Source organism: Phascolarctos cinereus, unplaced genomic scaffold, assembly GCF_003287225.1.
Source record: "Phascolarctos cinereus isolate Bilbo 61053 unplaced genomic scaffold, phaCin_HiC Scaffold_7;HRSCAF=346, whole genome shotgun sequence".
Classification (NCBI taxonomy): domain Eukaryota; kingdom Metazoa; phylum Chordata; class Mammalia; order Diprotodontia; family Phascolarctidae; genus Phascolarctos; species Phascolarctos cinereus.
In genome coordinates, this window is record NW_027556180.1 from 81,749,722 (window position 1) to 81,762,736 (window position 13,015).

Here is a 13,015-nt window from a genome sequence, read left to right on the forward strand (position 1 = left end):
AGATCATCATTTAATTTTTGAAATGTGACTTTGATGAGATTTCCTATTCTGACCTCACATAATGCCACCTGGGGTAACCTTATTATTTGTCATCTTATATCATAAACAAATGCAATTCCAATAGGGCAGCCAATATAATATCATTAGTTTATATTTATGTCCACTTTCCCCCAGTCCTTACTGCAAATGTAATTCTGATGCCTGTGGTGGTAGATCTGGGATTACAAATCCTGACCGTTTCAGCAGACCTAGGGGGAGGGGAGGAAGGGGTTGCCGCATTTACAACTCTGAGATCCAGCCGAATGCACCATTTTCACATTCATTTTGATTTTCAGGATCAGAAATAATACGAAGGGGCAGAAAATATAATTAATGAAGAGGTACCCATTTTCATTTGCCTAATGATCCCGGGGCACATGACAGATGCCAAGGAAACCTGGTAACAAGTCTTACTGACAAAAACAACAACACCACCAACAAACCAAATCTTACTGACTGGTTCTCCAGCTTTTCTCCCTTTTCCTCAACTCTTCACAACCCCACAGGTGTTATTAAATGAGAATCTGTACACAGTTTGTTGAAATTGTAAATAAATTGCCCAAGTTGAGACACAAAATGGACTTCAAAGGCTCAGATCGTTTTAACCAGTACAGGCAAGCCACTGACTCAAAGGGTAAGGGGATGGGGGTGAGGGATGGAAAAAGACTAGAATAGGAGGATCTGAGTTCAAATTGGGCTCTGTAAATTACTGCTTGTGTGACTGTGGGCAAGTCATTTGACCTCTGGGCCCCCGTTTTCTGAAAATGAAAGAGTTGGACCCTATGATCTCTAAGCTTTCTTTCAGCCATAAATCTACAATCCTAAGTGATTCAAGAGGCAGCTGGGGCTGCCCAGGAGTCAGGAGACCTTCCTCTGCCACTAACTAGCTATGGACTGTGACCTTGGGCAAATCACTTAACCCCTCTGGACCTCCACAAGAAGGAGGGGGTTGGTTAAAATAGTTCCAGGGTCCCTTTCAGTTCTAATAAGCTATGTGAATTTCTGACCAGAGTTAACACAAACCTTCTGCCCTAAGTAAAACCAGCTTTCAAAAGGTCAGAGGCTATTTAAATTTTTTAATTGTATTGATAAAATGAAATTATTAAATCAACATTTGGTTGTGGGTTTTTTTTTTCTTTCTTAAAACCTTAAGTGGCTGTAGTTAGTAGTTTTAGGATGCCACATACAGGCAAACTAATAGACCAAACACAGTACTAAAAGGGTGTGCTTGCAATTGATTTTTCCCTTGCTCTGTCCCCTCTCTTCCCTCCTTCTATTTCAACCCCCTCTGCCCTTCCCCCATGCCTTTCAGGCACATCTGTTTTATTTTCTCCTTTATCAAAACAATTATTGCTACAATTCCATCCAGTAAATTGCAGCTGCCTTTATCCTCTTTCACAGGGCAAGTAAGTAGAAGCCCCAAGATTTGCCAATAAGCAAGATCATTAGTTATCGAAGGATCTTTTGAAGCAGAGAGCAGGTTGTTATCAGGGCCTTACTCTGAGCGTTTAGCATTAGGCTGGCCAGCAGCTCTATCAACTTCATGCCACAGTGGAGATGTTTCCTATTGTTATTTTATCCATTTTTTTTCTGGATTAGATCATGACTCTTTTATGAAGACCCGGGGGAGATGGGATTATTAAGAGTCTTGCTGGGTAAAAGCTATTTTGCCTTTATGATGACTTTCTTGAGTTCAGCAGTGGAGAGGCCTTAATGCCAGAGTTGAAGTTATTATATATTCTGGAGAGTGCCTTTAAATATAGGGTTGCCTGCTGAGCATACTTGCAGTGATGAAGGATAGAAAGATGGGGGAAAAAGAAGGGTGGGAAAAGTTGAAAAGCAAACTGGAAAGAATAGAAGGAAGACAATAAGAGGACAGGAAAATGAAGAAAGTAAGAAAGAGGAGAGTAGCTGGTAAGCATGTTGGTTCTCTAGGAGAATTTGAAAGTAGCCAAACGTAGAGGTATCTTACTTCCCTGAAGAGAGTCTAGAAATAACTTGAAAATGAATGGAACCATTGGTTCGGGGGGGGGGGGGGGTAATAGCTGAGTTAAAGTGTTTACATATTTCTCATAGAACCTGATAAAAGTCAGGAGATCTTTACTCTTTGGTGTACAAAACACATCTCAAGAGTTCTGTGTTTCTTCTGTGTACCTATGATGGATCCCTTTGAGACTGCTTTTAAAAACTTGAAGGTGTTAATAGAAAAGCTGGGGTGTTACCAAAAAGCCTGAGAAGCCCTAAGAAGCCAGTTACCCCTGGTTCTTGGTAATTAGCCCCTAGATTAAACAGCAGGCATGATTGATTGTGGCTGGGTAAAGACAATTGCTTTTTCATTTCTGAAAATCCCCTTTGCTTTATTTCTAGGCCAATAATCCTCATGTATGGATGAAGAGAAATGTCTCCAAAGCCTAGGGGTGTGGTAGACTGGAAGCATTTAACACCTTCCCCATCCCTCAGTGCTGAAGGCTTTCCCTGTAATCCTGTCCCTCTTTCCTGTGTTTTGGAAACCCAGTGGGGATATGTCTGTGTCAGCAGCCACATGTCACAACAAACAGAGGTTTTAGACAAACTCCCATTTTCCTCCCCTTTCTCTCAACCCCACTATCTGTATAATAAATGCCCAATTTCTTATTGTTCTACTGGATAGGAGCATATTTTTCAGATATGTGGGATTTATTTTTATAGCACAGCTGGTCTGCCAAAGGTCACATAATTTGGCAATGTTCCCAGTGGTTAAAAATTAATTTCTCCTTATTAATACAACCAAGGTCCCATAGGATAGGATCCCAGCCTTATCTGAACTTGTCAGCTTCCTAAACCCTTAGAAGGATGCTTTCTCCAGGCCAGCTATCTGTGCTGCAAGGCCACGGTGTCCTGGAATCCAACTCCACAGAATCCGGTTAGGTAAGCAAACCACCAAGGCCTCAGAACTTGCAAGAAAGACAAACTTCTGAAAGCTGTAGAGGAGACCTCCAAAGACCACCTTTCCACAGCATGTGGCGGGGAACAGATTCAAAACTGACCAGGTGGATTTTCCAAAACATGAACGACCTACCTGGAACAGATATTTGAAGTATTGAACAAAAGATGCCTCTAGGGATAAAAAGAAGCAAACAAACAAAACGTGTTGCCTCTCAAGCTATATGCTGCTGCTCTGCAGCTGCAAGATTTTCCTGAACCAGATCATGTTTACCCTCTCATAGGAGCTTAAGAAACAAACCAGCGCAAGCTTTTTCAATCTGTCACCAATGGATACTCAACCTTACCTTACCTGGAAAATACCTCACTGCCAGAAAGTAAAGGTTAACGGAACTTAAAGAAGTATTATTTTTATATTCTATATTTTCAAAAATTGTCAGATCTCATCAAAGTTACTGAAATAGTTTCTAAATGGCTCTAAGGATCAGGTTGGGGAGTTTGTTTTTCTTAAACCTGTATTAGTCAACATTACTCTTCAGTTAAAAAGTTAGACATTTCCCACATTTGTGTCAGCTTTAAAATATATATACATATGTATGTTTGTACTGAGAGTTGTAAAAGAAGATGAGAAACAGCAATGGAGTCATCAGAATTCCGTTCCAGGGTCTTTTCCCCTTTTTCTCACTAACCCCTCTTCAAATGGTTTATCTTAATTGCTAGCTCTTTGCATGTAAATCGGTCTTTTGCTACTGGCCCTTTATATTTCCAGGGAAGAGGGTTCATAAGGATTTAGATTTAGATCTGGAAGGGACCTTAAAGATTCTCTAGTTCAACCCCCTCATTTTACAGAGGAGGAAAACGAAGCCCCCAAAGGTTAAGTGATCTGATCAAGGTTACAGACAATAAGGAACAGGGGGCCAGACTTCAAACTCTGGTCTTTCCCCTCGAATTCCAGTGCTCCTTCCCCTTTAGGCACTACGGTGGCCTATTCTTTCTGCTAAAGAAGTGCTCAGCTGTGTGGGGTATCATACTGTTGTGCCTTTCAAAGTGAAAAGCTAGAAACAAGAGTCATTTGGTGTAGAGTAAGCATGTAGCTTCCCGTCTCTGGATAGCACAGGTTCAGGTCCCAGCAGGGACAGCGCTGCCTTTCATTCTTACAAGGTAGCTTAATTGAGTGCTGCGTAGCTAAATGTTTGAAGGCCCGGTGGATAAGATCTTAAAAATCAAAGCCCTAGGTGCTGCCTGGACATTAACAATCCTATGCAGCACATTTTGTAACAAGCAAGGGCCTGCCCCCTAATGCCCTTGGTCTGAAAACCTCTCCCTCTCCCCAACGTTTTCTCCCCTCCCCAACATTCTCTCCCTCCAAGCCCCACCCCCGCCCTATCCCCACTATACCCCGCCGGCTAGGTTTCACTTATGCAATGCACAGTATTACCAAAGGGCGGCGGCAGCTTTTCGGTCCCAGGTGGCTGCTTATCAGTCAATGTTTATTGGGCATCCACAGGATGTGTGTATAGCTGGAGACTACAAAACACAGAAAAAGACTGCGTCCCTGCCAGTTTACATTCCAGATTCTAGGAGCTTACAATCTTGCCTCAGGCTAAAAGGAGCTACATGAATTATTATTACTGCTCATGGCCACTGCAGTTTTTGGAGGGACATACCATATGGGAGAGCTTTCCAAACATAAGTTTATACACAGAAACACAGAATTTCATTAATTCTTTTTTTGTGGAGTTTTGTTCAAACCTGGCCTCTCTCTACTCCAGCTACAGCTTTTACACCTCTGCTCTGATCTTTTAGCCCTGACAAGATGCTGAATTCATATCACATCAGGCCCTCTTCCCTCCATCCAAAATAGTGTCTTAAGTCAAACACGCAGGATTTAAAACTTCATAGATGAGGTCTGGCAACGGACTGGTCATGGAATTAGGGGGTTTGGGGGAGGGGGAGAAACCTTGAATCATTGTTTCTAGCCTGATCCATAGGCGGAGAGAGAAAAAGTTGCTAACGCCTGATGGATGACGCCTGGTTAGCTCAACCCACTAACCCACAGACAAGGGCTGAAACGTAGCCCTTCAGTGGCCAAGAACAGGGCAGGGCTGGCCAGTGCTCGGGGGCCCACCCCCTCGTCCCGGAGCTGAGGGCGCTGGATGGCTGAGAGGGTGGGGCGAGCCGCGGGTTGCAGAGAGGATTTGCCAGTATTGTAAATTGAGACTTTCAGGTCTCCCCCGCCTAGTACAATTCACTAGCGAGACACCCGGTTCTTGGGAACGGGAGGGGTCTGCGGTACTGAAGTACAAAAGCTGGTCTCCGCCCCGGTGCCAACTGACGGCCCGCGGACCTAGCGGGATTCCCCGGGCACAGTCAACACCGCCCCAGGCTGCGCAGGGCAAGGCGTTCAGTACCGGTGGGAAAGACTGAGGAGGAGCTCTCAGACCGAGGCGAGGGGCGAGTAGGGGCAGCCGCTTAATCACAGCTCGCCTCGCCTCTATTAACATGTTGGTATTAAAAAGGAATCAATCAGTTCAAATGAAGCATTAGCCGTGAATTTCTTTCTCACGAGGAAAAGCCCAAGCGAGACAGCGGACGGGAAGGGGAGGGGACGGAGGAAACTCATTTGCAACTGCAATTGCTTCTCCTGAGGAGAACTGCGGCTACGACTTTAACTTTCTGGCCCCGGGCCGCAGAGCGGAGATGCCGAGAGCTTCTCCCCCGGAGTGTCGCGGGTCCCTGGGAGGCGGGGGTGGGGCGCAGGATTGAACTGGAGCTGGCTTCGGCCAAACTCCCCGGGGCTAATTTCTCCCGAGTTTGTGCTGGCGTTTTGCTTTCGCTGGGAATATTTTTTACCTAATAGAATGTTTATGGATCGCTTGGCTCGGTTTCTGCTGTGCGGCCCAAACAAATCGATGCAGGCTCCGCTAAGGGGTGGGGGGTGGGGGTGGGGAAAGAGACGATGGTGGGGGGGCAGCCCAGAAGACTTGGGGGGAATTGGGGAGGTACGACCTCTCGACCACATTTGTTCCCAGCGGTGTGTTTTTCACCTGTTAAACAGCAGTGGGCTCAGGAACTGGCTGCCCCGTCTCGATGGAAGTTCTACCGATTCCTGCAGCTTAGTCTCTCTCCCTCCCATCTCTTCTTTCCTAGCCGCTTGGGTAATTGCAGCCTCCATAGCCCCTATTTCCCACTCCGCAGAACAGCAGGCCGGCTGGCCTCCTTCCTCCCTCCCTTCCCTCGAAGACCCGGGGCTCCCGCATAGGCGGCTCCCCGACTCCAGCGGGCGCTGCGCGGCGCTAAGTTGGCGCATAGCGTAGTGCAGTGCTGGGGGCGTCCGTCGCTTGGGACTCGGGCTTGGCTGAGAAAATGCGGTTCGAGCGTTCCCGAGCCCGGGGGTCAGGGGAGGACCAAGCAAAAAGGGCTTTGGAGTTTGCGGTGCTGGCGAAGGACACGGAGCAGAAGCCGAGCTGAAAAGAAACTGAAGACCGGTTGCATCTAACCGCGCCTCACCGCCGCAAGATCAGCTTCCTTGACCAAGACGCCCAGGTGTCTTGTAAAGAGCAGATAGTGGGTTTTTATTTTAATCTTACATGAACTCTCGCCCTCTCTTCCTTTCCCTTCTCTCTGTTCACCCCCCCCCCATTTTCATCCTTCTCGGAAATGGTTATCCAGAGGCTTTATCTCCACTAGTCTCCTTTCCAGACCCCAGGCGCACACGCTGATGAGTCAGATGGTCTCATTCGGCCTCACCCTCTGCCACCCCTCTGTGCAGCTTCCCGGGTTGCCCGCCCAGTTTGCAGCTGGAAAACCCCAGAAAAACTCAACTTCGAGACGCCTCCTCATGCGGAGGAGGTAGCCCCCCCCCAGCCCTTGCTCCAGTCTCCTGCACCCCCACCCGGCCACCTGCCTCTGGACGTGGAGGGTCCCCAGCGCAGGTAACCTGAAGCATAGCCTGGTTCACCTTGCCCCTGGACTTTTATAGAACTGACGCATCGAGGGTTGTAATGGAAGGGTTGTGGAGCCAGACTGCAGCCCGAGTGTGTTTGTTCCCTGACGGGTGCCAGCATTTACATACACCCAGGCACGCGCGCTTGGGCGCACACACGCACACACACACACACACACACACACTCACACACACACCACTGGACTAGGGGAACAGATGTACTGAACATCTGTGGTGTGAGATGCTCCCTTGCTCTCCAACTTCACAACCCCTTCTGTTCCCTCTCTCTGCTCCCCACCCCACCCCATAAAGGGAAACGTTAGGAGAATGTGTGTGTGTGTGTGTGTGTGTGTGTGTGTGTTTTCCCCCAGTCTGGGCCTATGTGAGTATGTGTATGAATGAATAATAATGTTTCATGGGCCCCGCTTATTCCCAGTACACACAGTAAATTACATAAACATACATAATTTATGCAGCATCCAGGACTGGGAAGTAATTTAATTTTGCCTCATGCTGTGACCTTAGAATTAAGGAAAGAGAATAGGGAGTGTCGGGAATCCCTTAAGGTAGGATCCATACCTATCCCACCAGGTAGGTAAGCTGAAGGTATAGTTGCCCTACCGGCGATCCTTTTATGAAAGAGAAATAACTGGAAACGAAGATTGTCAGAGAGAAAGTGTGCTTCCTTAATCGTCCTCCCCCTCAAACACACACTCAAGTTAAAAGACTAGGGCGGGAAAAGAGGTAAGGGGAGCACATAAAGTAGAGAAAGCTGCTCTGTCAAATTAAACAGACTCAGCGAATTACCAGGCGGCTGGCTAACCTCACTCAGCCATGGATAGATACATGGCAGGGTTTGCCTAGGAAGGCTTGGGCCTCTTCTTAAGACCCTGTTGCAAACTAGTGACTTGGGGAGTGAGTGTATTTAACACACATCCTCCAGATGGGTCAGGTGTATCTGGGTGTAGATTTTTTCCCCCCAGTCACCTGTTAGTTCTTGGTAAGAGCTGTCAGATCCCAGATCGATTGAGTAATCAATTGAGAGAAAGATCCATCATGGAAACTCTCCCCAGGAAGGAGGGGGTAAAGTTGCCCTTCATTCCCTTAAGAAATGAGGCCTTTTCCATGAAGTTCACACGTGCTCCAATCCCCGCATCCCCATTACTGCCTGGTCCATCCTCTATACTGTGGCCTCTGTGCTTATCTAGCCAGCAGTTTGCCTACCTTCTCTTTTGGCCACTGGTCTAGAGTGAATTCCATAAGGAAAAGTTTCCTAAGCCCTTCACAAGATCTTTGAGGGCCATGCTGTTTGTTTTATCTAATAAAAATTGTATATGATTTACTTTCCCAGAAAACACACAGACACATATACACAGTGTGGAATTGCAGAAACCAGGATTAAAAAATGGGAACCCTGCTCATCAGTTGAAAACATTTAGTTGAGGCCCTTTATTTCATACCTTAAGCTAGACTGTTCCATCAGCCTGAACCATATAATTTTTGAGGTTTTTCCATCTATTCCTTTCAAAAGAATGAGCAATGTTTGAAAATGAAAACTAGATCCCCTCCTCTCCCAACCCTTTCACTTTGCCTTGCTCTATGTAGCTAAATGGGGTGAATACAAATGATTTATGTTTTTCTGGCTAGGTTCAGGAAACTCAAGGGAGATGTGTTCTGCTTCAAGACATGAAAAAAAAAATCCCTAAAACTGTAATGCGAAGGCTTTGTAGTATTTTTAAACCTTTGATTCAGTCCATATGTGACATCTGAACACCGCCAAAAACTGTCTGTTTCAAAACACACACACACACACACACACACACACACACACTACTGCTTGCAGGAGGGAAAAATTGCATTTTTAAAGCAGTGATGGTGGAGAAGGATGGTTGGGTCTGTCTAAATTATTGAGTAAGTCTTGTTCTGCGCTGCGTGTACGTCACCCCCTGCATTTGCACTGGCTTTTAAGGAAAACGATCACAAACGCATAGAAAACAACTTTCGAGGGCTTACCTGCTTCTCCTATCACTCCGGGTCCTGAAAAGCTGAGAGCTAAAGAAACCCAGAGAAGATGAAATGTATCCATTTTTGGAGAAGGGGCTTTCTCCACAGCTGATGTGTAGGTCTTCCTTGGTAACTGGGAGTCTCTCTTGGGTGTCTCTTATTTTCCTCCTTAGAATTTCTTCCGCCAAGTGTTCCTAATTGTGTAGTTTCCCTCCTGCGGGGTCCTGACGTCCCGTCTTCTATCCTTCTGCTGGGTTTGTAAACCCACCGCACCTCAACAGGAGGAAGGGCAGCTCTCGAAATCAGAAGAGAGAAAGAAGGGAAGAGGGTACCGCTTTCCTCCTTAAAAAAAAAAATGTATTCTCTCCAGTTCCTTAAAGTGTCATTGCCTTTATGTTATATCACGAGCGTTTCCCGAAAGCCAGGGATAAAAAAAATAAAATAAAATAAAAATAAGAGAGGCTTGCCTTTGGACATCACACAAACCACAAGCAAATGTATAATTTCAGGCACATACACCGATACACAGACTTACACACATACACACACAGTACAGACACTCGGCGGAGGGACAATCTGCCGGTATCGGTCAGTTCTCCCCCTCGGTGCGTTTCCCTGAGTGGGGTTGTCCTCTGAGGTCCGTGGCTGAGCTGGGCGCAGTTCCCCCAGTCTGGCCAGTTTCAGGGGGGAGTGTGTGGGAAGAGCAGGCTTGTGGAGGCAGCTCAGGGATTTATACTGTGTGTGAGGCTGCTGCGGCGGCGGCGGCTGCTGCTGCGGCGGCTGCTAGGGCTGAGGAAGCCGCCTTCATCTGAACGATGATGATCGGGGCTAAGAGTTGGGTCTTTTCTCCGTCCACCCTCCTCCACCTCCTCTTCCTTCTGCTCCTGAGTCGGTGCGTGTCTCTCTGTGTCTGTGTATGTGAAGATGTTCAGAGGCTTGTGGGCTCGGTGCCTTCTCCTCTTTCTTTGCCTCCCCTTCAGCTCCTCGCAGCCTTTTCAGGCAAAGCAGCATGTGGATGTCAGAGCAGAGGCAGAGCTATCCGATTACACGCCGGTTCAGGGCCCGCCCCTTCTGTGTTCCTGATTAAAGAGGCAAACGCGAAGACACACGGCAGTGAGCGGCGCTCAGACCCAGCTTGTACATCCGAGCGGTGGCAGCAGCAGCCGCCGCAGCAGCAGCTCCAACCAGCCAGCCAGCCAGCCAGTCAGCCGCAAGATCAAAGTTAATCCAGCTCCCACCCAGACTCCTCTTCCCACCTCCAATCCACAACTGGCGACGAGAGCAAAGCCTTGCTGCAAGAGCCCCGAGCCGGGTCTCAGCCCGTCAATCTATTAATTCCTTTGCTTAGGACTGGGCACCTTTCAAAGAGCCGTCCTCTTGTTCTCCATCTCTCGAGACACACAACGGCAGGAACCGGAATAAATCTCTGTTCTCCCTAAATTCAAAACAAATTCCTTGTTGACTCGGGCGCCACCCACACGGAACACAGCACAATACAACACCACACATGCGGTTGACAAGCGAAGTTGGATAGGCTGCGGGTGCTAGGGGTGGGTTGCCTGACTGATCTGGGACAGGCAGCTTTGGCCATCCATCCGTTCCTACAGGCAGAGCAGTAGTGCGTGGCATCGACATATAAACCATCAGTCAGGGCTGGGCTAAAACCAAAATACCCCGAGGGTTTACTAGTCACAGCCTTTGTCATGTCCCAAACATGTCTTCCCCCCCCCCCGTTTCCTAAGTGAAATAGCTACATCTACCTCCCCACCTAAAGATCAGAGCAAGAAAGGGGGAGGGGGGATAGGGAACACTCACACCCGCGTTAATCAGCGAAATCAGTAGTCTTTTGGAGTGTTTTGTTTTGGGTTTTTTTTTTTTAAGTACAGGTGCTGAGGCAGACCTCTGGTCCTGGAAATGCCATCCTAACTACGCACTTATGGCTCATATTTTCCCCAGGGTAATGTGGTCACAAATGCTCAGAGAAGGGGGAAAAAGCAGCATTATGCCAACTATTTTTAAATGGAGGCGTGAAAACCGTTTAGAGAGAGCCGCAAGCTAACAGTTGGGGAAACACTTGTATCTTTGTTTCTTAGAATGGTTTTGTGTCTTCCAAACTGTCTTGCTTCGCTAAGCACCTATTACTACATTATCATAAAGACTAGAACAGGAATGGTCAAAATAATAGCACACATATGCATACGCTGCAAACTCTACAGAACAAGGAAAAATAAAAGTTCTGGAGACGAGAAACACACACACATACTTCTGACTGGCTCCTGTACTTCTTTACTGGGAGTGTGGGATTCTCCTGGGTGGTTTACCTCCTTATCTAGACTTGGCTTTAGCTTTGTTTATCACTTTTAGTGTTTGAGAAATCTGTAACTCCCACTTTACTGCTATTTACACTTAGATAATGAAAACAAAATTGAATCAGAAGTGATTTGCAAAGACTTGATTCAAAACATAACACAGATTTTTACAGTGTCATGTAAATCCCTTGGATGAGTATCCTGCTGTTAATCTTAGATGCCTGCTCTGAAAGGGCACAGAACAGAGGGTTACTGAGCCCTTCCAGAAGGGCCAGAACATAGTGTGGCCTAAAGGCAACATTTCATGTTCAACAAAGGAGCCATTTTTTTTAAAGAAAGGAGAAAAGCATCCAAATTATTAAAAAACATTACATTTTTTCCACTTCTAAGTCAGTTTGAAAGTATGAGGATTTCCCTTGCTGCCCCCTTCCCTATTTAAAAGTAACTAAAGCAGGGTGATCCAAATTACAGCTCTGATGAAGCAGAGGTTCCAGTTGATAACCCAGAATGGGTCAAGTTGGGTCTAGAGGAATAAACCCAGAGGGGGAGAAGGTAACAGGATCAACAAGTCATTTCCTTTCTCAGGACCTCAATTTTCTCAAATATAAAATGAAGGGGTTGAACTAAATAATTTCTAAAGCATCCTCTACTATAAATCCTACGAAAGTACCTCTAACAGTGTAAAAAGAGGAACACATGCTTTGATGACAGTCACCATGGTCACCAAGTGGAGTTGGACATTGAAAAATTCAGTGATAATTCCCTCAAACAATCCAACGTGTGGTAACTCTATTATATTCCCTCTTATTATTATTATTTCTTAAATATATGTAATAAATATTACTGCCAACTGATCTGGGGAAGGGGGTAAGGGAATGTTGAGACAGGAGCTGGAAGAAAGAAGACGGGATAACAAAGGATACCACATAACCTACATGGCATAAAGCCATATGACCCATGAAAATATTCATGGGATTAATAGGATTTAGAGCTGCTAGGAACTTTGAGATCATCTAATCCAACCCTTTGTTTTACAGATGGGGAAACTGAGGCCCAGAGAGGTCATAGGCTCAGAGAAGTGACTTGCTCAAAGTCATGCAGATCATTAAGTAGCAAGGCAAGAATTCAAACCCAAATCTTATACCTCCAAATCCAGTCCTCTTTTTACCATATAACACATCCCCTAACTAAGGTTTGCAGTGCTCTATTTTATTTACCTAGAGGAGTTCTTAACCTGAAGTCCACAGACTTCCAAAGATGCCATCGACAGATTTCAAAGTCCATGAATTTAAACGATATATATAATTGGCTTCCTTTGTAATGCTATTTTATTTTATGCACTTAAAATATTATTCTCAGAAGGGGTCCATAGGCTTCACCAGACTGACTCCCAAAAGGATCTATGACACAAAAAAGGATTAAGAATCAGTGTCCTAGGGCACTGCTGAATTTAACCCCCATTTGGAAGATTGTTCGAATGAAAATTCCTGGACTGTTTGTCCTGCCCCTCAGTGTAAAAACCTGGAGTTCCCAGGAGAATGAGAGCAGACCATTATGGATACAGGTTACTTGGTCATGTTTCCTAGTTGGATGATCTGGAGGGACTCTAATGATAGGTGAAGTCATTCCCCAACGGTTTCTCTTTCTTCATTTTCCCTGTTCCTTAGCAGCTAGATTTCTAATTTGCTTGCAGGAGCCTTTGAGACACAACTGACCAACCTTTGGGGAGTGTTTTGCATTAAGCTGGTTCATCCTTCAGATACCTTTGATGTAATACTATGGAATGTGTCAAATT

At 46.1% G+C, this 13,015-nt stretch overlaps 1 protein-coding gene across 4 annotated transcripts in view; it reads right to left on the bottom strand.

The window, feature by feature from the left end:
- The window catches only part of NRP2 (neuropilin 2), a 148,558-nt gene extending 138,608 nt beyond the window's left edge, over nt 1-9,950 (bottom strand). For 2 of the 4 annotated variants that reach the window (XM_020972858.2, XM_020972862.2), the window contains exon 1: nt 8,921-9,948. In XM_020972858.2, coding sequence (XP_020828517.1) covers nt 8,921-8,993 — 73 coding nt within the window. In that variant the 5' untranslated portion in view covers nt 8,994-9,948. Of the gene's footprint in view, nt 1-8,920 lie in introns of all 4 variants that reach the window. The other 2 variants (XM_020972859.2, XM_020972860.2) reach the window with 2 other exon arrangements.
- Between the last annotated feature and the right edge of the window lie 3,065 nt (nt 9,951-13,015).